Source organism: Giraffa tippelskirchi, chromosome 12, assembly GCF_054371585.1.
Source record: "Giraffa tippelskirchi isolate mGirTip1 chromosome 12, T2T-mGirTip1v1.2.pri, whole genome shotgun sequence".
NCBI lineage: Eukaryota > Metazoa > Chordata > Mammalia > Artiodactyla > Giraffidae > Giraffa > Giraffa tippelskirchi.
Window position 1 is genome coordinate 139,798,622 of NC_137286.1, and position 25,935 is coordinate 139,824,556.

At 43.3% G+C, this 25,935-nt stretch overlaps 1 protein-coding gene and 1 non-coding gene across 4 annotated transcripts in view; one reads left to right on the forward strand and one right to left on the reverse strand.

The window, feature by feature from the left end:
* Positions 1 to 13,596: 13,596 nt before the first annotated feature.
* LOC145530747 (small nucleolar RNA U13) lies at positions 13,597 to 13,701 on the reverse strand. The gene has a single exon (XR_014072047.1). It is a non-coding gene; the product is annotated as a small nucleolar RNA U13 (small nucleolar RNA).
* Positions 13,702 to 19,155: 5,454 nt separating this feature from the next.
* CLYBL (citramalyl-CoA lyase) overlaps positions 19,156 to 25,935 on the forward strand; it is a 225,303-nt gene continuing 218,523 nt past the window's right edge. For all 3 annotated transcript variants that reach the window (XM_081548983.1, XM_081548982.1, XM_081548986.1), the window contains exon 1: positions 19,156 to 19,252. In XM_081548983.1, the coding sequence (XP_081405109.1) occupies positions 19,182 to 19,252 (71 nt within the window). In that variant the 5' untranslated portion in view covers positions 19,156 to 19,181. The remainder of the gene's footprint in view (positions 19,253 to 25,935) is intronic.

Here is a 25,935-nt window from a genome sequence, read left to right on the forward strand (position 1 = left end):
CTCATTCTGATTTTGTTTTTCTCTCCACACCATGACCTACTCATGCAGCTGTATGAACCTCTTGTTCATTGCTAACTGCCTTGCAACCCCCATGGCATGCACCCAGCACGATTGGTCTGTCCTTCCCTTTGATATGACTGGTCTGACTCCAACAGCCTGCTCCCACAAACTGCTAGGATGCATCCTGTACACCTTCTCTTCCAGACTGGGGTAAACTTCCTGAGTTGCATGCAGGCGTGGGATTTCAGGCTCGTGGGGTGTACACATAGGAGGTTTGCTGAGCTCTGCTCAGCTAGCTGCTCTCCAGAAGACGGCGGAGTCTACCTGCCCATCTGTGTTGCCTGCTAATTTTCATCTCCTTAGATCTTTCTCAACAATTGCTATCATCTGACTTTCTAATTTTTCCTATGGTGTGGGTGTACAAGGGGAATCTCCTTTTACATAATTTGCATTTCTCTAACAGTGAGGTTGGGTTTCCCTGGTGGCTCAGTGGCAAAGAACCTGCCTGCTAATGCAGGAGATGCAGCTTTGATCCCTGGGTCAGGAAGATCCCTTAGAGTAGGAAATGGCAACCCATTTCAGTGTTCTTGCCTGGGAAACCCCATGGACATAGGAGCCTGTTGGGCCACAGTCCATGGGTTGCAAGAGTTGGACATGACTTAGCGACTAAACAATAGTGAGAGTGAGCGTGTCTTCATATTTCCCCTTTTATATCCTTGGCCCATTGTTCTACCGGATTTCTGACATTTTTGGTTAATTTCCTTGCATATTCTAAATAAGACGTCAACTTTACTGTAAAGGCCCAGACAGTATTTTAGGCTTTGCTGGCTCTATGTTCTCTGCTGCACCAATTCAACTGTGCTGCTGTAGCATGTAGCAGCCATAGATGGTGCATAGTGAATGAGTGGGGCTGTGTTCCAGTAAAGATTTACCTACAAAACAGGTGGCAAAGCTGAATCTGGCCTGTGAACCACGGTTTTGTCGATCTCTATTCTAGATGTGACTTCCTTGTTGGATTTTGACATCACAGTTCTCTTCTCCTGCTGGCTGTGGTGTCCTTGGTTGATTATTTCATTTTGATGAGTTCAAACCCATCTGTTTTTGTCTCACAGTTTAGAATTTAAGAAGTTCTTCTCAACCTCAAGATAACAAATGTATCTGATCTTTTTTTTCTCTTGGTTTTATGTTTTTCGTTCATTTGTTCAGTCACTAAGTCATGTCTGACTCTTTGCAACCCCATGGTCTGTAGCCCACCAGGCTCCTCTGTCCCTGGGATTTCCCAGGCAAGAATACTGGAGTGGGTTGCTGTTTCATTCTCCAGGGGATCTTCCCAGATCAGGGATCAAACCCACGTCTCCTGCATTGGTTTGTGGATTCTTTACCACTGAGCCACTATGGAAGCCCTTTATATTTTTATCTTTCACACTTTAGACTATCCAAAATTGACCCTTATGTGTGGTGTCTATTTTTCTCTATATAGTAAACTGGTTTCCTAACACCATGGATTTGTGGTGTTGAGAATCATACATCAGTTCCCATATGTAAATGAATCTGTTTTCATTCTGTCCCACCAGCTTATTTATCTGTTCCTCTGCCAACACCACACTGTTTTTGGGGTTTTGTCCTGTTTTGTTTTTTTCACTGTGGCTTTGTAGTCGATCTTCATATCTCACAGTGTGATTCTTGTCATGTTTCCTTTCAAGAGCCCATGAATCCACGTCTGTTTCAACAATGCAGACTTTATGCCTTTTCTGCTGCCATTTGGCTTCAAGGCCTTTATAGGAAGAAGCATGAAATATGAAGTCAGGCAAGCTCTAAGAGTCAATTCCCTATTGAATGCTGTTCAGCTACTATTTCTTGAATACCTGCTGATTTAGGACTCTCAGTTTCAGGAGCCCCAAACCCAGCTCAAACTACATTAATTAAAAATGTAGACCCAGGGTTTCTCTCTCTGCAGATATTTCCCTTAGAATAATGTTGTTAATCAGTTCCAAAACCTCTTCAACTTGTTTCTTGAGAGGACAAGGTTAGAATCTGGGTTTCTAACACCATTTTTGAGGCTCTTACTGCTGAAGAAATAAGCAAGAAATTTTTTCCATAGTGCATTAGAACAGAGATGTTAAAACTGATTCTTGAAGCATGCTTTAAATTTATCTAAAACAATGATTACTTGAACAGTTTAAATACAAATGTGTGTTCAAATCAGTATTGATCTGTAATTATTATATTTTGCACATATCACCCTTTTAACATGTGCCTAACACCATTACTTAATTTTTTTTCTAATGTAAAAATATTATTGCCTATAAAGGTTTTCCAGAGCCAAATGATGGCAGTGAAAAATTCTTTGGAGGTTACATGAGAAAATTTATTGGAGGAGATTCCCTGGCGGTCCATTGGTTAGGATTCCATGCTTCACTGCTAACGGCACAGGTTTGATCTCTGGTTGGGGAACTAAAATTAATTGGAAAAATAGGTTTGGATTATGCCAGAACCGCATGGACTGAGGAGCCTGGCGGGCTACAGTTCATAGAGTCGCAAAGAGTCGGACACGACTGAAGCAACTGAGCACAAGTATATGCCATTTCTAAAGTCAACTATTACAGAATCCTCGATAATATGTTTTGAACTGACTTTGTCTCAGAACTGTTACATAATACATACATTAACCAGGAAAAAAAAATATATATATATATATAGGGAGTTCCCTGGTGTCAGTTCAGTTCAGTTCAGTCACTCAGTCGTGTCTGACTCCCTGTGACCCCATGGACTGCACCACACCAGGCTTCTCCATCACCAACTCTCAGAGCTTACTCAAACTCATGTCCATCGCGTTGGTGATGCCATCCAACCATCTCATCCTCTGTCGTCCCCTTTTCCTCCCTGGTCTAGTGGTTAGAATTTGGCACTTTCACTGCTGTGGCCCAGGTTCAATTCCTGGTCAGGAAGCAGATCCTGTAAGCTGTGCAGGCAAAAGAAAAAAGTAAATATATATATGTATATATTTATACACACACACATGCAAACACCGGCTCATGTAACTGGAAAGTCCAGTAGATGGCTCTGTTAGATCTAGGGGTTCAAACAATATCACTGGGGCTCTCTCTCTCCTTCTATCTGCACCTCTCATCTCTACTACCTGCATTCTCAGGCAACTTCTTTCCCCACAGCAGCCTAACTGAACTGAAACATTCACTCAGTTGTGCCCAACTGTTCAGGACACCATGGACTGGGGCCCACCATGCCCTCCTGTCCATGGGATTCTCCAAGCAATAATACTGGAATGAGTTGCCATTCCCTTCTCCAGGGAATCTTCCCAACCCAGGTCTCCCACACTGCAGGAAGATTCTTTACCATCTGAGCCACCTTCAATATATTCAAGACTTGTAGTGTCTTTATTGTTCCTAATATTAGAAAAGACACTTTTCTCATCAAACACTCATATCCACCCCACCAAAGTGGACTCTGATTGTCTGATTGGGTGAATCACGGGGGCAGAGAAGGTGGTCACGTGCATGACAGCCCCTTGGATTTCAGGGGAGGGGCGTTCCCAAAAGAGAGGCTGGGCAGACCAAGAAGTCCATCTGCTCTCCGCCTGCCCTGTTTCCACAATCCTGACAGCCCTGAACACTGCTGCGGGGGAGGACATTCAGGCTCAAAGAGTTTGTGTCACTTGGAAGAACCCCACGACCTGCAAGAAGCCAAGCCAGGACTAGCGATCCGGTCTGTCTGCCCTGTTAGTCTCTCCTCTACCCTACACGCCCTTGTGACTGTACTGCTGTCGCTTCAAACCCACCATGGCGCCAAGTGAGCTCATTGTTTTTCCTAAAATCATATCTGAAGTCCCCCCAAAGATACCGCCATTTCCTGTCTGCAGGTGTGAGATTCTGCTATCTCCTTCCTTGAGTCAGACTGGCCTTTCATCCTCACGGCCAATCGTCAGTCTCTTCCCTCTTCCTGTGCCTGCCACCTCCACGCTTGCTCCGGGCTCATCGTCTGACATCCAGATGATGATCCTGTCTCTTTCCCATCCCAGTCCGTCCTGCACACAGCCACATGTTAAACTCCCTAAAGTGTAGTTTCTTTTTTAAAAAAAAGGTTTTAAAATATTTAACTAGATGCACCAGATCTTAGTTGAGGCATGCAGGTTCTTAGTTACAGCATGTGGTATCTAGGTCCCTGACCAGGGAGCGAACCTGCATGATTCCCCTGCATTGGGAGTGTGGAGTCTTAACTGCTGGATCACCATGGAAGTCCCTAGGTTCTTAAAAAAATTTTTAATGATTTTCTTTGGGGGGGTAGTTAAAAATGTGTATCAGTTTGTATTACCTCAATGATAGCAGAAATACAAATACACTAATACAAATGCAGCACAGCAGAGCCCTCAAAAACTCAGGGGCTTAACACATGGGTATTTATTACTGGCGAGTGTTTATCCGTCTGCTGAGGCTCAGCCAGTCTGGACTGAGCTGGGGGCTCTGCTTCGCGCTGGGGCAGCTTTGTCTCTCCTGCAGGTCTGAGGGGGCAGCTCTGTCCCACAGAACCTTCCTCCCCGGCCTCCTGCCCCTGGAGGGCCTTGCCAGAGGGTGCTCTTCTCACGGTGATGCAGAAACGCGTGAGACCTCCCAAGGCCCAGAGCTGGAAACTGACACACCATCACTGGCCAAGGTCAAAGTCAAGGGACCAGGAGAGATACTTGACCTCCGCTGAGCCTCTGGAAGGGCGTGGACGCAGAGAAAAAGGGAGACCTGGAGTCATTAACCCAATCTACCTCAGAGTCCACTCTAGACTCTACCATCTGGATTTCAGAGTCTTCCATTGTCTGATCTCCCTCCAATCATCCATCCAATAACCTTTGGGCTCTTCATCTGGGACCTGATTCATGGACCTTGGGAATCTTACAGAAGCCAGACAAGACTGGGCAGTTCCAGACAGCAAACTATATTCACACCACAGGCCAAACTTAGCCTGCCCCCTGCTTCTTTCCCACCACACACAAAAAAGAGGGGAATTTTATGGGTCCACTCATTATTGGTAGGCTTTACAAAATACACAAATGTTAACAAGTTTTTCCTCTAGGAAATAAACTAAGCCAGAGATCTTCTTTATGATTTCTTTTTTTTTTTTTTGGTAGTTCTTTGGGGAAAAACAAAATCTTAAGGAATTATTTTCTCAATAAACAGTGGCAACAGTTTATTTTTGTTGGCTTGACTTAAATCCTCCCCCACTTTCTTTTTTTGGATTGAGATATTGACTACAGAAATGAGAAAGAGATCATTTTTTTTATTCTTTTTTTTGTGTGTGTGGTTTCTCTGGCTGGAAAAGAAAAAGTCTGCATTCTTTCTGTATTCAGTGTACTTCAAAGATATAAAATTTAGATATCAGGGTTATGGTTGTTCTAGATTTCAGTCTATTTATAACTTCCTCATATTTCACAGTTGTTTGACCTCAGGTTAAAGGAATGCTTTTGAAAAGTATAACGATTTGATCCTAGCAATAGATGTAGCAAAAATACTAGGGTCAATAAGTTAAATTAAAAGGCTTAAAATAAAAAAAAGAAGAAGAAAAAGAAGAAGAAAAACTAGACTTTGCAAACTTTAAGCTTAGGATTACATGACAATAGGAGAATCTCCTAGCTGTGTTCCTACAAAAAGTTTATGGTGTGAAAAATATTTTTCAAAGTTTACCAGAGTAAAGAAAAAATTTGAATTAGAAGAAACTAATTTCCTAATACTCTGAACTCATTTTCATGGCTTACATAGAACCCTTCACTAGATTTGTTTTCAGTATTTTTATATATGTATTTTATTTCTTTTTGCTTCCATAGAAGAAAATATATGAATATTTCCATGTGTGTTGGAGTGTTACAATATAACCTTAAATATATGTTTTAGTAATTTATTGACAGCAAAGAAAACAAGTTTTAAAGCAGTATGTATATGTGATGTATTTGTTAAGAGTGTTGTTCGGTTGCTCAGTCGTATCCAACCCTTTGCAACCCCATGGATATATATGTGTGTGTATGTGTGTGTATGAATCATCTATCCATCTATGGAGAGAGAGGAATACACATACACACAATAGAAAAATGCCAAAGAACCTATCTATAAGGAAACCATCAGAATATTAATAATTACCTTTGAATGTTAACTTTCTCACCATGCCCCTGTTGATTTATTTCCATATGTTTCAATTAGTATATAATAAATATATATTGAATCCTAAACGGGATTTTAAAAGAGAGTGATGGGCTTCCCTGGTGGCTCAGTGGTAAAGAATCTGCCTGCCAATGCAGGAGACAGGGGTTTGATCCCTGGTCTGGGAAGATCCCACATGCCAGGGAGCAGCTGAGCCCATGTGCCACAACTGTTGAGCCTGTGCTCTGGAACCTGGGAGGTAGAACCACTGAAGTCTGCACGCCCGAGAGCCCATGCTCCACAACAAGAGAAGTCACTGCAATGAGAAGCCTGTGCACTGCAACAAAGAATAGCCCTGGCTCATCACAACTCGAGAAAAGCCCGCGCAGCAATGAAGACCCAGCACAGCCAAATATAAATAAATAAAATTATTGTTAAAAAGAGAGAGAGAGAGAGACATGTAACAGTTGGGCCTTTTCAACCTCTGGAATCCTAAAACTCCTCTAAATTGGAGAAAACTAATGACAAAACCTTCAGAAGAAGCCTTGATTTTGAACACTGGAAATCATCTGGCTAGCTGTGTTGCTTCATTAGGCAGAAAATTAGAATGAGGAATATTATACATGGAAGAGGATGAATTTGGGATCCAACGATCCTTTCTTCACCAGACAGGTCCTCATTGATCCCTAGACCAGTGTACAAAGTACAGAAGAGTAAGTGCCCCCTTCCCTCGCCCCCCAACAAAAGAAATATAGGAGCCCAGAGTTCCCTCCAAGTCTAGGCTTTTGCATCAGTTTCAGGTGCAACTGAGAGGAAAATAGAAGACCAGAGTCACACAGATTAATATTAAGGGATACTGGAAATTTTCCTTATGCAGCAATACTTGAAAAAATAGCCATGTTCAATGAGACGTTATGAATAAGATTAAATACTAATAATATGCATAGCTTAGAATTCGGCAGGGCATTTTACTTCTCAGAAATCAAGAGGAAGGACAGAACTAATGTAAATTACTCATTATCTGGGTTTCTAAATGTAGTTCACTAACATTTAGATATCAGAGAACATTTCACTGGAGAAATGATGGTAGTTTATGAACAAGGCAATCTCACAACTGGTTTTGAGAATCTACAGTGTGTGAGCTACTATACCTGTGGCAAGGAATACAGAGACGAATGAGGATATGGTCTTTGTATTCAGAGAGCTCAGCTTATCACACATACAAGTTCAAGATGTGCTTTGTCCTTTTGTTTTAAATAATTCTTAGAACAAATAAAAATGAAGCACCATGACCAGTGAATGTTAGCCACAAGAACAGGCTCTTTTGTTGGATGGACCGTTTTGTTCTGGATCAAGGCTGTTTATGTCATCATGAGCTGGGGAGCAAAGGTTTAGAAAAGGGGGATTAAGAAATCATTCAGAGCAATTACATCACATAAAATCCCAAATGCCCAGTTTATCAGGATGAATCTAAGTTTGGTTCCTGTCGCTAAAAGAAAAAAGCAACTCACATGTTACTTACAAGCGAACCTTAGGGCATACCATCTATTATCAGCAATAAACAGATTTGATTCTTTTGTAAACGAGATTGTCAGGGCCTAGGGGATTTGTCAGAGCCTGGATAATCCTCAAATCGTCTGCCTGCCCTACCAGGGATGTGAGGAAATTGTCAGTAATAAGGCTGGTTAGCAGTCTTCTTGTCTGGTGCATTAAAGATTATTCCACAAAAGCCAGAGGGTCTTAACCAACCAGCTTTCATCATATGGTTCAATGTTACACATTTTATCAAGTCTCCTGTCCACAGAGGCTGGGAAGACTCTGTCCACTGTGTAAGTCACTGGGCCCTGAGTCTGGGAATCAGAGGCTGGGACTTCGGGAGTTTTAACCCAATATAGTATATGAAAGAGACACAGGGCTCCGTGGCCACAGAGATGCCAACATGCAGATGGTATCCCACTGTCCACACACAACCGTGGTGCAGGGGTCTCTGTGTCAGGTTGAGTTAGGGACCTGATATACTGCAAAGTGATTCAGTTATTACACACACACACATATTCTTTTTAAGATAATCTTCCCTTATTGGTTATTACAAAATATTGAGTACAGTTCCCTGCTATATGGTAGGTCCCTTTTAGTTATCTAGCTATATATAATAATGTGTATATGTTAATCTCAAGCTCCTAATTTATCCTCCCACCATTCCCCTTTTGTGAAAGGGAAAGTCGCTCAGTCGTGTCCGACACTTTGTGACCCCAAGGACTATACAGTCCATGGAATTCTCCAGGCCAGAATACTGGAGTGGGTAGCCCTTCCCTACTCCAGGGGATCTTCCCGACCCAGGAATCAAACCGGAGTCTCCTACACTGCAGGCGGATTCTCTACCAACTGAGCTATCAGGGAAGCACTTTGGTAACCATAAGTCCCTTTTGGTAACCACAGGTTTGTTTTCTACATCTGTGGGTCTATTTCTGTTTTGTAAACAAATTTATTTCTATCGTTTTTTTAGATTTCATATATAAGCAATGTATGATTTTGGTTTCTCTCTGTCTGACTTACTTCACTTAGTTTGATAATCTCTAGGCCCATCCCCATTGTGGCAAATGGTATTATTTCATTCTTTTCCCGACTGAGTAATAGTCCATTGTACACATGCACCACATTTTTATCCATTCCTCTGTTGATGGACATTTAGGTTGCTTTCATGTCTTGGCTATTGTATACAGTGCTGCAGTAAACACTTTGGTGCATATATTTTTTTGAATTAGTTTTCAGCTGAAGTTGAAGCTCCAATACTTTGGTTACCTAATGTGAAGGGCCGACTCATTGGAAAAGATTCTGATGCTGGGGAAGATTGAAGGCAGGAGGAGAAGGGGATGACAGAGGATGAGATGGTTGGATGGCATCACCGGTTCAACGCACATGAATTTGAGCAAACCCTGGGAGATAGTGAAGGACAGGGAAGCCTGGCATACTGCATTCCATGGAGTCACAAAAAGTCAGACACAACTGAGTGACTGAACAACAACAACCAGCTAGTCCACTCCAGGAGTGGGATTACTGGACACAGTAAATTCTTATAGGTAACAAATGTCCTCTTTTATTTCCTAAAATGTGATTTGTGAAGAGACAGGCAAGGAGTCATTTCAAAGCCTGGCTATAACTCCTGTGCCGCCTCCATTCCCACTCTTATCCTTACGTGATCCCTTCATTTCCTCCCATCACTCAAAACTAACAACCTGGCCAGGTGGCTCAGTGGTAAAGAATCCACCTGCTAATGCAGGAGATGCAAGAGACGCAGGTTCGATCCCTGGGCCGGGAGGAGGCCCTGGAGGAGGGGATGGCAACCCACTCCGCTATTCTTGCCTGGAAAATGTCACAGACAGAGGAGCCTGGTGGGCTGCAGTCCATGGGGTCCAAAGAGTCGGTCACGACTGAGCACGCACAGCATTTGCCCTCCCCTCTTTAATCTCATCATTTTCAGCTGCATTTGAACTGCTATCATTTGTTTTCTCTCAGAGGTAGGACACAGTGGTGCTGAAGGATTTCTAACCTCTCCTTAGCAAGTCAACTTCCCAGCTGTTCACTCAACATTTATTTAGCATCTACTGTGTCTCAGGCATCATTTTAGGCATTGAAAACACAGTGGCAAACAAAGTAAGCTCTGTTTCCACCCCCATGGGTCTTACATTCTAATGGAAAGCAACAAGTGAATGACAGTAACGACAGGCAATAAGCAAATAAGTGTATAATGTGACTTCAGGCAGTGATAAGTGCCTTGGGTCTCAATTTCAACAGTTCAGGGGTGGAGAGTCCTTTTCAAATGACATACAGAGAAAAGATCTCGAAATTCTGGCTTGAAAAATTACTGAAGCTGCTCACTTTAGAAACTTTCAGTCAAGGAGGTTCTGGCCAGAGCAAGAGTTTGTTGATTCTGACACTGACAGAGATGTTTGTGGTCATCTAAAGCAACTGTGCCACTTTGGGCTTGAAATTGGCTGGTTTGTATGAAGCAGTGTGCTTGCGCAGGTTTTACTTTTACTGGATGTATTCGCTTCTTCCTGCTGCTGTACTAAATGGCCACAACCTTGGTGCCTTAAAACAACACAGCTTTATTATCTTACAGTTCTGGAGGTCACAAGTCCAAAATAGCTCTTATGGGGATAAAACTGAGGCATCAGCAAAGCTGTGTTCCTCCTGGAAGCTGGAGGGGAAAAGCCGTTTCCTCACCTTCTCCAGCTTCTGGAAGATGCCTGCATTCCTTGCCTTGGGCCTCTCATCACTCTAACCTTGAGTCCATGTCATATCTTGTTGTTCTGACACTGACCCTCTTGCTTCTCTGTCCCAAGGACCCTGTGATTACACTGGGCACAGCCACACAATCCAGAATAATCGCCCCATCTCAAGATCCTTAATTCCATCATATTTGCAAAGTAACATATTCACAGGTTCTGGAAATTAACATGCAGACATCATGGGTGCTATGATGCAGCCCACAGCACAGGCAATTAAGAAAAAAAAGAAACTGGGGACTTCCTGGCGGTCCGATGGTTAAGACTCCATGTTTCCAGTGCAGGAGGCAAGGTTTTGATCTCTGGTCAGGGAGCTAAGAACTTGTGTGCCATGAGGTGAGTCCAAAATAAAAAAAAATTTTCAAAATTAAAAAGAAGAAACAGTATATATATTAAGACAATTATATACTAAGATAATTATATATTAAGATAGTTATATATTATTATATATATTATATATTAAGATAATCCTTAATATAAAAAGTGAATTAAAGTAACTGCTGCTGCTGCTGCTAAGTCGCTTCAGTCGTGTCCAACTCTGTGTGACCCCATAGATGGCAGCCCACCAGGCTCCTCCGTCCCTGGGATTCTCCAGGCAAGAACACTGGAGTGGGTTGCCATTTCCTCCTCCAGTGCATGAAAGTGAAAAGTGAAAGTGAAGTCGCTCAGTCGTGTCTGACTCTTCGAGACCCCATGGGCTGCAGCCTACCAGGCTCCTCCGTCCATGGGGTTTCCCAGGCAAGAGTACTGGAGTGGGGGGCCATTGCCTTCTCCAATTAAAGTAACAGAGGTTCCCTTATCTGTACATCCTCTCCAGCATTCATTGTGAGGTGGATGAACCCAGAGCCTGTTATACAGAGTGAAGTGAGTTGGAAAGAGAAAGACAAATACTGAATATTGATGCATGCGTATGGAATCTAGAGAGATGGTACTGATGAAGCTATTTGCAGGGCATTAATGGGAAAGCAGCCACAAGAACAGACTTGTGGATACAGTGGGGGAAGGAGAAGGTGGGACGAATGGACAGAATAGTATGGAAACATATACATCACCATGTGTGAAATAGATGGCCAGTGGGAATTTGCTGTGTGACAAAGGGAGTTCAGCCCCGTGCTCTGCGACTCCCTGGAGGGGTGGGATGGGGTGAGAGGTGGGGGAGGTGTTCAGGAAGGAGGAGATATGTGTGTACCTGTGGCTGATTCATGTTGATGTATGGCAGAAGCCAACAGAATATTGTAAAGCAATTATCCTCCAATTAAAAAAAACAAAGCAACAGGAAAATTAAGCAAAGGATAAAAATCTTGGCAGAAGATGCCTCAAGATTCAAACTTCCAGTTTGACAAATTAATTCTAAATGTCTGTCAGGTACCAGGCCGTGTTCCAGGGGCTTGGGCTACATCAATGAACAAAACAGGCAAAAAACCTCTGTTCTTACAGGGCTTACATTCAACACAAACATCACAAATATTATCTAGTTATTTAGAAGGGCTTTGGCAAAAGTTTGTTGGCCTTTGTCCTGCTTCATTTTGTACTCCAAGGCCAAACTTGCCTGTTAATGCAGGTATCTCTTGACTTCTACTTTTGCATTTCCGGTCCCCTAGGATGAGGGCTTCTCTGATAGTTCAGTCGGTGAAGAATCTGCCTGCAATGTAGGAGACCTGGGTTTGATCCCTGGGTTGGGAAGATACCGTGGAGTAAGGCAAGAGCCCAACCCACTCCAGTGTTCTGGCCTGGAGAATGCCATGGACAAAGAGTCGCACACGTCTGAGCGACTTTCACTTTTTCCCCTAGGATGAGAGATTGAATAACAACAAAGGGCCTTGGAAAAAAGGAAGTGGATCGGGTAAGGGCCCCGGAGAGTCCCAAAGAGAGCGTGTGGGAGGTTTGGGGGTGGCGGGTAGGGGGATCGGGAAACCATCTGCCTAAGACACTAGGGGGCGCTGCAGCACAGTTTCGGAGTCTGAGATGAGCAAAGAATCTTAGTTATACAATCAGTATTTGGGAGCCAGAAGGAATTTTAGAGGTCAGCTAAGTCTAACTTCCCCACCTTATAAAGAGAAAGCTGAGGCTCAGAAGGTCCACAATGTGGTCTCTAGTTATTTTGCATTTGGCCTAAATTTGACACAGTCTCCTCTCTCCCCAAGAAAGCCAGACACAGTCATCACGTTATCAAAGGCAGCGCCTGCCAGGAGGTAAGGCTGGGAGGGTTTTGTATTAGAGCAGCAGGAGGCCTGGATGGTTTCTGAGTGTAGTTCTATCCATGCCACTGTTGAAAAATTATTCCACAGAACTTCTAATATGCTTCTTTCTAAGTGCAACATTCTGAAGTCTTGAATCAGTGACACTGGCCCTCCAGCCTTTGAGACGCAACTTTGGTGAAAATAACCTACATGGGCCAGACACGGAAAGGAAGGGGAAAATGGATTATGATAAAGAGCCTTTGGTGTTTGTAACAAAGGAATAATGCAGCTTCATTTTCCTAATCGGTACTGCTGTAAGTGGTTATTTAAGTTATTTAAGCTTGAAATGATTACTGTAAACCATGGGTTGATTATTATTGTTATTCAGTATCTCCTGGGGTGTGACTGTTTTCCAAAAGTGTAGTTGAACCAATACAAAAATTCAGTACCTCGAAGATTAACAGTGAGAGTTATTTGAGTTTCATGACAATTATTAAGACCAAGCGGTGGGACTTCCCTGGCAGTCCAGTGGTTAAGACTCTGCCCTTCCAATGCAGGGAACGAGGGTTCGATCCTTTATCAGGGGAACTAGGATCCTGCATTCTCTGCAGTCAGAACAAAAACAAGAAGGCCAAGTGGTAACAGTGTACCCTGTTTCCATTCAGGAGACCAGTATGTTGGAGGGTTGGAGGGCAATGGTTGCTTGAGACTTGGGCGCTCCTGTGGTTTACAGTCTGGAGCAGTCCTCTCTGCTTGCTCTGTTCTTCCTCTAACATCTCAGGCTCACTCCCCACATCCAGAGTTTTATCCCTTCTCTGCAGAGCCTCCTGGTTTCCCTGCCCCTCTCACACAGATGGAATCGCAGCATCCTTTCTATTTCCGTATTCCCCTTCCCACATGCACCAGCAGACTCAGAGCTCACCTGTTTTTCCCACTTACCTGGCTGCCCCTTTCATGCTGCTTTTTATTTATTTATTTATTTTTCTCTCACGTCAGATGGGTAATGTGCCGGTGTCGTAACAAGGTTTGCAGGGAGGCACATGTCACGCAGCAGCGTGAACACCCAATCATCACGCTCATGAACTACAAAAGGATCTCATGCTGCTTTTTAAAATCTTTTGTTTTTCTAAAGAATTAAAAACAGAACTACCATATGATCCAACTATTCCACTCCTGGGCATTTATCCAAAGAAAATGAAACACTAATTAGAAAAGATATATGCACACTGATGTTCATAGCAGCATTATTCACAATAGCCAAGACGTGGACCCAACCTCAGTGTCCATTAACAGATGACGAGATAAAGAAGATGTAATGTACACATACAATGGAATATTACTCACCTACAAAAAAGGAATTTAAAAACTGCTATTTGCAACAACATAGATGGACTGGAGGGTATTATGCTTTGTGAAGTAAGTTGGATAGAGAAAGACAAGTAAATACTGGATATTTTCACTTAAATATGGAATCTAAAAAATAAAACATGAATGAATATAATAAAACAGATTCATGGATATGAATAACTTTAAATGGCAGGTAATATATAAAAATATTGAATTACTATGTTATACATCTGAAACTATATAACGTTGCAAATCAATTATACTTTAAAAATAGGTAAATGAAATCTTTTTTCTTATTTGGAAAAATATGAACTTCATAAAATTCACCATTTTAGCCATATTACATGTACAGCTCAGTGGCATTAAGTACAGTCACACAGTTGTGTGCCCATCACCATCCACCCCTAGACCTGTGGTCATCTTTCAGAAAGAGTTCACCTTTCTGAACTCTGTACCCATCAGACACTAGCTCCCTATTTCCCTTCCCTCCAGCCCCTGGCAACCCCCATTCTCTTTCTGTCTCTATGAATTTGACTACTTTGGGAAACGTCATATAAGTGAAATCGTGTATAGTGCCTGTCCTTTTGTGACTGGCTTATCTCATTTAGCATAATGTCCTCAAGGTCCTTCCATGTTGTAGCTTGCGCCTGAATTTTGAGATCAGGAATCATGTCAATAAATATTTGTCTGAGTTGGAAAAGAATGGGTTGGATATGAAGGTAAAGTCGTGAGATCTGTTCAGTTCAGTTCAGTTCAGTTGCTCAGTCGTGTCCTACTCTTTGCGACCCCATGGACTGCAGCACGTCGGGCCTCCCTGTCCGTCGCCAACTCCTGGAGTTTACCTAAACTCATGTCTATTGAGTCGGTGATGCCATCCATCCATCTCATCCTCTGTCGTCCCCTTCGCCTCCCACCTTCAATCTTTCCCAGCATCAGGGTCTTTTCAAATGAGTCAGCTCTTCACATCAGGTGGCCAAAGTATTGGAGTTTCAGCTTCAGTATCAGTCCTTCCAATGAACTCAGAAATCTGTAGATAATCTCGAAAGAGAGGAAGTGAGCACTGACTGCCCCGTATCAACAGGGTGAGCCCACAGGACCTGCGGCTTCACCTCCACCTTCCAGAGCTCATGCTAATGTCTCTTGTGAACAGCCCCAACCTGGTATCCCACAGGCAAGGAAATTCTGGGAGAAGTGGTCCCAGGCAAGCTGAGTCAACACTGTGAAAGCCATCACGATGCTATTAGAGTGTGTTCCACACAGGAGAGAGCGTCCATGTTGGCCAGATAGAGATAAGGACCAAACCCTCTCTCGACAGTTTTACGTTTCTGATGCCTGGAAGAATTTTCCACAGATGGTCTCTGGTTCCATGCCCTTCAAATTCTGTTTCTCTTTTACTACGCATGCACTGCTGGTGCCAGGTGCCCAAGGGGCACGTTCTTATTGGGATATGACCTCTGACCTTTGCATCTTTATGCACAGGAGTCAGCACAGTGGGCAGCAGAATCCCTGAAAGTCATTCTTAAACCAGAACTGCTCATAATTAAACATAGAAGTGACTGCAAATCACACAAACATATTCTATTAAATCTAAGCCAAATAAGTCCCCACTCAGCTTTTCCTTAGCTGGACTCCCAAAATACATGCAGTCATTCCAACGCCATCCAACACCAAGGAAATCCGAGAGAAGAACAGTTGGAGTAGATGAAGCAAGTGTCTTAACCAATGGTAGTTAAAATATCTTACTTTGGTACAATTTACAAAAGCAAATGCCTTTGTGCCCTGGTGGGGACTTGGAGGGACCAGTGCAAGTCAGCAGCCCTGAGGCTTAACTGGCTTTGGATAAACTTGCATCAGCTCTTTCTAGGCAAGGCATTATTTGAATTGATTTTTATTTTAATTTTTTGTTAAGAATATTTTTCAACATATGTAAGTTGAAGAACATAATAAACCCCACTCCCACCCATGTACCCATTTCTCAGCTTCAACAGTGATCATCGTTGGTTGGTTATTATAGTACCCACCCTCGTCACCCATAAGCCCATTGTGCTCTGGAGGTGTGATGCTTCTGTTAGCCTTCCTTCTTATCTCACCAGATTGCTTAACTCAACAAGGTCTCACAGAATTATTCAACCTGCTAAATTTCATATTTTTAGTGCCCTTGGAGCAAACACAGTTTTATTTTTCTTTCAGTTTTGGAGACTTGAGTAAAGACAGATTTGACTAGCTCCAAGAAAAGAGCTAGATCCCTTTCTCTAGTGTATCTGGAAAAATAGTATCCTCCGAGAATCCATATACTAGGTAGATGAAGTTAATAAAGTTTTATTTAAAAGTCTACCAACATTAGGAAACAATCCTTAAAACCCACAAGTTAGTAATCTCATAAGAGGTTCAATAAAACCACAGTAGTCCTGGTTAGAATGGGTATAACTATAATTTCTTCAAGCAGAATTTGAAAGAAATTGGAATCAGTTAGCAAAAAAGTCATTGGAGGTTGTATTTTACCTAAAAAATTCATAGGGTCCGGGGCATTTTTAGTTTAAGGATAACAACTCACATGGAAATTCTCAGAATTATAAGGAGGCTAGAGGAACATTTTCATCTTATATTTATTAAATACCTACAGGTGGCAAGTCACTGGGCCTTGTGCTGGGGGCACACAGCAATGACAAGATACACTGGGTCCCTGCTCTCAAAGAGGTCACATTCTATTTCTATAGACAGTGTTTCTAGACTAGAGCACTAGCAGACTTTCTATGAGTGGGAAAATCCAAACATCCCCTAGCCCTACTTTCTAAATGACAAACACACTCCAAAACCCATCTGATTATGGGCATACCCTCTCCCACCTTGAGAACCATGGGAGGAAAGGCAACAGTAAGAAAGTAAAATTCACAAGTTGGTAAAGAAACATTGTGATGAGGGCTGTGATGGAGATGATCAGTGTGCCAGTGAAACAGACCAGGAGGATGCTCTAGTGTGGGTTGTCGGCTCAGGCTCTTTGAGTAGGTGGCAGGTAGGGTAAATGTCCAAGAGGATGTGACAGTCTAGCCATAACAGTTCTGGTGATAAGAAACAGCATGTGCCCTGAAGTGGGAGAGAGCTTATCATGTTAAAAAAACAAAAAACTTCCCGTGGTCCCGTGGTTAAGGCTGCAAGCTTCCAAAGCAGGGGGTACAGGTTCCATCCCTGGTCAAGGAACTAAGTCCCTACATACCATGGGGCTTGACCAAAAAACAAACAAACAAACAAACAAACAAATCCCTCCTCCCACAAAAAACCCACAGAAAGAAGATAGGTGGGGCTGAGACAAGGTTGATGAGACAGGCAGGGGCCAAATTAGAGTATGGGGTTCAGAGTCATGGTGAAGAACTGGGGTTTTATTCTAAATGCTGTCAAAAGTTGTAAGTAACAGAAGTAAAACCAACGAATCTCTGAGGTAGTAATTGGTAAAAGTTTATTGTGGACAGACCAAAAAGACGTCTTACAAACTGGGAGCACTCAAACCAAACCATGGAATGAGACTCAGGGATATATTATTACAAAGCAGCTCATTTAGTGAGAAAGTAGTGACTGTTTATTCTTCACAGTGATTAGTTATGATATTTATGGTATTAGACTTTTCTTCAATGATAAGGAATTGAGCAGCGGTTACCTCATATCAACCTTGGGAAGTAGTTCAAGTTTTGCTTGTGATTCCCAGAGGCATAAGCAAGAAATAACCTAAGTCAAGTTGTCTTGCAAAATAAGTCAGATTAGGCTTTGATTGTACGATGAAACTGTGTTTGTCTACTCAGAATTTTCAAGGTGGGTCTTCATTTGTTTTTTAACACTTCTCATTGGATGTCACTAAGGAGTGTTAAGAAAGGAATTGGTGTGATGATAATAATAATAAGTAGTTAATATTACTGAGCATGTGCTCTGAGCCAGAAGAGGTTTTAAGCTCTTTATATACATTAATGCAACATATCCTTATAATACCTTATAATAACCCTATGAGGTGAGTACTATTTGTATTTCCTTTTTACAGGAGGAAACTGAAGCAGGAAGAGGTTAAGTCATTTGCCCAAAGTCACACAGCTGAGAAGCTGTTTAATACCTTAGTATTCTCCTGACCGTGAAGCTAGAGCTGTATTTGCTATCTGGCAGGAAGGAATCAGAACGAAGGGTGGTGTGTGCCGCCCTGTGTCTTCAACAAATATTTCCCTGGCCCGGAAAACTGCCAGCGGTAGCTATTCTGATCCTATTACAGGCATAAATGCCCCATAAAGGATTAACTATTAACCGAGGCACGCACAAGGTGAGGCTCACAAACTTTGTTAGGTAGTATTTAAACAAAACCAATAAAGAAATCCCTTGAAAATTTGGCTATGTTGGGCTGGGAATATGCAAGGTCTCTCAAAAGCCACCCTAAAAACCCAGAAGTGTGGGGAGGGTTGGATTCAGTCACCCCAAGATCCGCTCAAGAAGGAACCCCCCCCCTTTAGACTTTGCCTTGCTTTTCAGCCCGAAATCTGTTAGTAGCCAACCTGAAGTGAATTGAAGTGAAAGTCACTCAGTTGTGTCAGACTCTGCGAACCCATGGACTATACAGTTCATGGAATTCTCCAGGCCAGAATACTGGAGTGGGTAGCCTTTCCCTTCTCCAGGGGATCTTCCCAACCCAGGGATCGAACCCAGGTCTCCCACATTACAGGTGGATTCTTGACCAGCTGAGCCACAAGGGAAGCCCAAGGGAAGACTCTTGAGAGCCCCTTGGACTGCAAGGAGATCCAACCAGTTCATCCTAAAGGAAATCAGTCCTGAATATTCATTGGAAGGACTGATGTTGAAGCTGAAACTCCAATACTTTGGCCACCTGATGTGAAGAAATGACTCACTAGAAAAGACCCTGATGCTGGGAAAGATTGAAGGCAGGAGGAAAAGGGGACGAACAGAGGATGAGATGGTTGGATGGCATCACGGAATCAATGGACATGAGTTTGAGTAAACTCCGGGAGTTGGTGATGGACAGGGAGGCCTGACGTGCTGCAGTCCATGGGGCCGCAAAGAGTCGGACTCGACTGAGTGACTCGACTGAACTGAGCTCAGCCTGTAAGCTCTCTGACAGCCCGAGCGGGCACGTGCGCAGAGCGGGGGGCGTGGCTTGCGGGGAGTGGGCGGGGCGTGGAGAGAGGGGCGGAACGTAGTGGAGAAGGACAGGGCGGGGGCGGGGCGCGCGCGTCGAGAAGATGGCGCTGCGTCTGCTGAGGAGGGCGGCGCGAGGAGCGGCGGCGGCGGCGGCGGCGGCGTTGCCTAGGCTGTGAGTGCAGGTCCCCAGTCCCCCTCCGCTCGGCCTCGCTCGCTGTGGGTCGGCATTCGGCTCCGCGCTGCGCAGGCGCGGCCTCCTCGGCCCCTGGCGGGAAGCCCCGCGGGCCGCGAGCTCCATGAGCCTCCCGAGCGCGTGTGCTCGACCTTTGCCACGGTCGCCAACGCCCCGCGGGGCTCGCTCCCCCGCGACAATGTCAGTGCCTCAGTGCGGGAGGGCCGTTGCCTGAGTCCGGAAAGTGGGTACAAACGTTCGACCTCTCAAACCCAGAAAACAAAACTCGCGGCCCCACGCAGGGAAGCCCTGAACGTAGGGCCGGGAGCCGGCTTCTGAGAGGCGGCTCGCCTCCACCTGGTTGTTCACGCAGCGGTTCCCAAGCTGTTTGGTCTCAGGACCCCGTTACACGCTGAGAAATTATTGCGGACCCCCAAGAGTTTTTGCTTATATCTGCTGATTTTTTTTTTTTTAACGTCATGAGGAATTTAAAAGTTTAGGCATTTAAAAATCACAAATCCATTTAAATTGAACGCAGATTGCATCTTTAATGAAAAATATTTAAAAAAGAAGAGTGGCGTGGTTTTATATTTTAAAAAATCTCATTAGTTTGATTAAGGACAGTTGGAGTCGCATATCACCTCTCTTGGAGAAAGTTTACCGAGAAATTTCCAGGCTCATGCACAAGCCGGTTGGAGAAGGGGAGACCTGGAAGACCCTTTCACAGGGTCTCAGAGTGCCACCTCCCCACCCCAGGTGTCCTCAGATGACGCTTTGAGAACCGCTGGTTGAGATTTGCTTGTTTGCCAGTTACATGCACATACATGACTTCATTCTGTTCCCTGATCACCATGGGAAGAAGCTGGGTGACTCATTTATAAAGAGGACGAAACCAAGGCTCGCAGAGGCTGACTGACTCTCAAAGCAGAGAATGACAGAATTGGGTTCAGAAACCAAATCAGAGGCTCCTGCTCTGGAACATGATTACATCTGCTTACTCCGTGCTTCCTGACTCACTGGTGTTCCATGCCAGGAGCCACCTGGCTTGTGCATCCCACCTTCCCATTTCCTAGATCCTGGCCTGGTAATGTCTCTGGGTTCTGGGGTCAACAGTGAAGCCAGAGGAGCCCCTGAAGGGGTGTACTCAGACCCTTCCAGAAAGTCCTTTTCTGGCCTATGAAGGGGCTAGCTTCTGTGGCCTCTTCAACAATGGGTCCAGTGACCACACCCGGTCACTGACTTCTAAGGCTCCTGGGGCTCAGCTTGTAATGCACTTCATTCCTCTTAGCGCATTGCCCCATTCTCAGCACTCTTAGACACCCCACCAAGGCCATGGCAGCGGGCTTTCATGCAGAGCCCTTCCCAGGTTAAATTCTGTAGGTCCTGGTGCCTTCAGAACACATGGGGATGGGAAAAGTAAATGTGCCCAAGGTCAGCTTAGAAAAGCCTGCCTGGAGGTGTCTTACTTTCTATCCCATTTGTCTAGCGCTTCAGCTTTAAGCCAATGGACTGGCTTCTGGTGGCTTTTTTCTTCTGTTTTTAGAGCATCAGCAGCGTTGCTGATAGGCAGTTATTGAACCCTCTTCCTGAACCTCCAGCGTTTTCCTCTGTTGCAGTGGTGCCCCTGGTGCTTCCCTGCCCTTCCTGTCTCCAGCCCAGCAGCTCTCTGCTGCTACCACCCAATTTACAGAAATACCCTGCCCTCATATTGGGGGCACATAACTGCCCACCGCTAGGAATGTCTTTTAAATCCTCTCAGCTGGCAGAGCAAAGAAATATGCGTAAATAGTAATCCATGCATATATACACATCTAGAAATATTTCTTTTTTTTTTTTTTTCTTATGTAACCTTCTGTATCTATATTAAGCTAAAGGTGAGTTCATACTATATTCTAATCCATTACCACATGGATCATTCTAGCCTCCTCACCTGGCTTGTTTGTAAATTTTCACCCTAACAGTGAGAAACCTGGCTCCCACCATCCATTATCCAGTCACTCAGTTATTCAGTTTCAGTGTACATGTAGCAGTATCTGACTTGTTAAACCATACTTCACGGGAAAAGACTTTAAAGTCCAGTGCTTAGGTAGAGTTCCTTTCCCTTTAGTCGTAGAGATTCCACTCATTTCCACAGTTACTTGGGTTAGCACCTTTTCTTCCCAGCCCCTTCAAGTGAGGTGATTTCATACCTTTGTAATACAGTAAGATTCTCTTCCCTTTTCTTGTCTAGTTGCACTAACTAATGGTTTTAGTAAGACATTAAATAGGAGTGATGAGACTCCTGTTTGCCTTGGTCCCCATCTTAGGGAAAGCATCCAGATTCCCACTGTTAAGTCTGATGTTAATTGTAGATGTTCTATAGATGGTTTTTATTCCCCATTTACTGAGGTTTTTTTTTTTTTTACATGAATCACTGTTGAATTTTGTCAAGTTATTTTTCTGTAATCAATTGATATGATCATATGATTTTTCTTCTTTAGCCTTGTTGATGTGGCAGATTATATTAACTGATTTCTGAATATTGGGCTAGGCTTGTATACCTGGAATAAATCCCATTTGGTCATGGCCTATAGTTCTTTTTATGTATACATTGTTGGATTTGATTTGTGAATATTTTTTGAGGGCTTTATATCTATATTCATGAGTGACATTAGTCTGTAGTTTTCCTTTCTTGTAATGTATTTATTTGGTATTGGTTTCTATTAATATATGTCTCATCTCTTTTTTGTTCTTTTACTGTTGCTTCCTTTTGCATTAAGTTAATATTTTCTTACATGATATTTTTTATTTCTTTAATGATTTTTTTCACCATTTTTTTAGTGGTTGCCCTCAGGCTTACCCATATGCCTCTTTAAAAAATTGTAAAATATGTATAACAAGCTTTGCCATCTTAATAATTCTAAGTGTACAGTTTAGCGGCATCATCATATTCACAGTGCTTTGCAGACATCATTATCCCCTCAATTTTTTCATCACTCCAAACAGAAACTCTGTACCCATTAACAGTAACTCCTCATTCCCCAGCACCTGGTATTCTCTAATCTACTTTCTGTCTCTCTAAATTTGCCTCTTTTAGGTATTTCATATAAGTGGAATCACACAATATTTGTTGTTTTGTTTCTGGCTTATTTCACTTAGCATAATGTTTTCAAGAGTCTTCCATGGTATAGCATGTATTAGAACTCCATTCCTTCCTATGGCTGGATAATATTTGTTTGTATATTACCATGTATATCTTAACTTACTAGCATCTACTTTTGATTTATCCTGACTTAACTCCAGAAAATAGAGAAATGTTATATCTATATAGTTCTGTTCCCTTTTCTTCTTTTTTATGATATGATTGTTTTACGTATTATATTTATGTAGAAAGCTGTCTCATCAGTTGTAGTCTGCTTCAGTTCTGGAATATCTTTGCTTTCAGGTCCCCAGATGACACGCAGTTCCAGTCAGAATTTGCACTTTCTTCAGGGGTGTCACATGAACCCAGGAGTCTGTTCCTTGGAGTTTGGTGGCACAGTGGTTGGTTAGCAGTATTTGATAGGGGCCTTTCCAGTGAGAGTGAAGAGAGTTCTGGCGGTGTCTTTTCCAGACGATGAAATCTCCAGGTTGCAATCAGTGTGTGATGCTTAAGGTCTTCATTTCCTGAGGGCACACTGTGAAAAGATTGCTCTACCAAAACATGGTTACTTTTAACAGCACCAGTTAGACCTTTGCAATATTGGAGTATCTCTGCTTTTATCAGCTGTGGGTCAAAAGAAGCAGGAGTCAAGTGTATTGGACATCCTGTGACTGTTCAAAGGATATGAGTTTATGAGTTCCAAAGGGGTGGATCTGAGATTTAGAAATATCAATGGAATGCTTTTGGCCGAAATAGTTAGAGAGTCTCTACAGATTTTGCCAATTGAGTCTTAGTAATGATGTTAGTGTGTTTAACTAAACAGGATGATTGGGGGTGGCAAGTACGATGAAAGTGTTGTAAAACAAGACAAACAGCACACACTTGTTGAAGTGCCTGGCCAGTAAAAATGGATTCCTCAATTACTATGAAGTTTGAGAGGAATTCTGCAGGGGAGCCTTCGGTCCAGTGGGAAACATACAGGCCATGACTGAAACACATCTATATCCACTAGATGGAGTAAATGTATAAAATTCATTTGCCAGAACTCAGGTGGTTCATTAAACAGTTTAAGATACCTGGGAGCAATAAGAATGGCTTCCCTGGATGGTGCTTTGGATTGTGGAACAAGTGAGGCCGACGCCTTTTGTGGCCTTGCTAACGTTTCCCCACCAGTATTGGTTCGTGAGGGCTGTCATTTGTCAGTTGTTGTTGTGTAGTCGCTCAGTCGTGTTCGACTCTATGCGACCCCATGGACTGCAGCCTGCCAGGGTCCACTGTCCATGGAATTCTCCAGGCAAGAATACTGGAGTGGGTTGCCATCTCCTTCTCCATCTTTTGTCAGTAGACCAGTGGTTTAATGCATGTATGGTGGTGAGGAGTGGGAATTTTAACGTCTCTGGTAGGACTGGGTTGTTGTTTTGTCCAAACCAGAGCTTTCTCTTTTTATCAAACCAACAGTTATGTAATTTCTGGATTTGTTTTCCTTTTTCTGAGGCCAGTTGTTGGGCTTCTCTAGCCAGTTTTTCTTAATTATCATTTGTGGAAATATCCCTTTGGATCATAACAGAAGTTTGGCTGCTGTTGGTCCCTTTAAGGGCAGCATTCCTTACTTTATTATCAGCAAGGTGATTTACTCTAGCGTCTAGAAAATCAAGCTTAGAATGTCCCAGAACCTTGATAATAGCTAAAGCAGCTGGTAAGAGTATTGTATGCAATAATTCTTGAATACAGAATTGTGCAGCCCATCCCCATGGTCCAGTTTTAGAACACCACCGAATTTCTACCATCCCCCAAGTTCTCTTGAGCCCTTTTGCAATTAACCCTCACTCCTGTCTCCAACCCTATCATCCTTTTCATGTTCATATTGTCAGTAGTGACTTGCTGTCTCTCCCTGATATTTGTAGTCCTTTTTTCTCTGCTTTTTGCTTGATCAGTCTGGCTAGAGTTTTTGGTTTATTGATCTTTTTAAAGAACTATTTTTGGTTTTATTGATTTTCCCCTATTTTTCTGTTTTCAATTTCATTGATTTCTGTTCCAATATTTATTATTAATTTGACCTTTTAATAACCACCTGAATGGAGGTTGGAGATGGGAGAAGAGTGCAGAGGGGAGAAATCATAGGGCAAAGAAGAATGAAAGCAGTGGGATAGCAAGGGGAAAAGCCTTTATAGAAAGAAGGGTAAAAAGGAGGCCAGGGTTAAAAAGAACAAACTTTTGAATGAGCATTTTGAAAAGAACTCAGAATAAGAATATGTGTACTTTGTCACTTGACTTTGTATTAAAAGCTCAATGCGAAGTGTTACATATTTTTAAATGTTTGTTGGCATCATTAGAAATTGACTTTAGTTGCCCAGATGCATAGTGAGAAGCTAAATGGGATGCTGTAAACAAAAATGATGTTTTGGGTTATGAGGGAGAAACTTTAAGTAGTTCAGGGAGATAGGGGGACCAACTCTCTCAACTTGCCTAGGACTACTGTCCTGGTTTTAGCATTGAAGGTCCCACATTCCAGGAAGCTCCTCTGTTTCAGGCAAAGAAGGATGGTTATTTACCCTAGAGATAAAGGAAGGGCTGAAGGATGGAGTAAAGATGATCTAAGATGATAGACCAGAGGTCCAAGAATTGGAGCTAGAGCCTTCTAGAATGGCTTCCTAAAAGAATGGGATGGGTGGACTACGGTCCACTGGGTCACAAAGAGTCATACACAACTAAGCAACTGAAAGAATGGGATGGGAAAGAGTATTTGGAATGCTTTTTTTTGAGAAAAAAGAGCCTCTGCTAGGAGTAGGGCTGCAGAGAAGAGGCGAGAGACTCTGAGGAAATAGGAATTACCAAAAGAGGATAGATAGACCAGACAAAGCCTGGAGGCAGGGGACATGCCTGGACAGAGGAGTTGGTGGGAAATGAGGTAAAACCAGAGTCAGAACTGGTGGGCAATAACCAAGCTGGTGAGCAAGAACTGAAAGCAGTAGCTCGGGGGCCTGTACTGGAAGATGCACAGGCACGTGGGTGGTGGCTCCTGGAGCAGATGTCGCTGGAGGGAAATTCCCAGCCAGGGGCTGGGCGCCAGCAAGGCTGCGCCAAGTCTGCAGATTAGCATAAGCTTCGCTGGTGGACCCATTCCAGCTGTGTAGGGCTTCCACTCCCATTGTACCATTTGTACATTGGCTGTCGAGTTTTGCTGTGGGCCAGAACCATCTGTGTGGGTGCAGGCTGAGAAGAAGGACACTGGATTGGCCAAGTGAGAGGCTGAGGGTAGGGAGGAAAGGCTGGAACCTGAAGGTGAACTGAAAAGCCTCTACCTGCTCACCCCTGGGCCCCATGGATCCAGAAAGGCATGGAGGACAGTTTCATCACATGTGCTTTTCTTTATTCTACTCTGAATAACAGTAGTCACCGAAGTCTCTGCCCTTTCAGGGAACTCTACTGAGCACCCCTGCTTCGCAGAATGTTTGAGTGGCATAAGCAGTTCTTATGGCATAAGTATTCTTCTAGAAATACTCCATAATGGGGCATTAAGGATGGATATTCTCTGAAGTTACATCGGAGTCTGAGAAGGTGA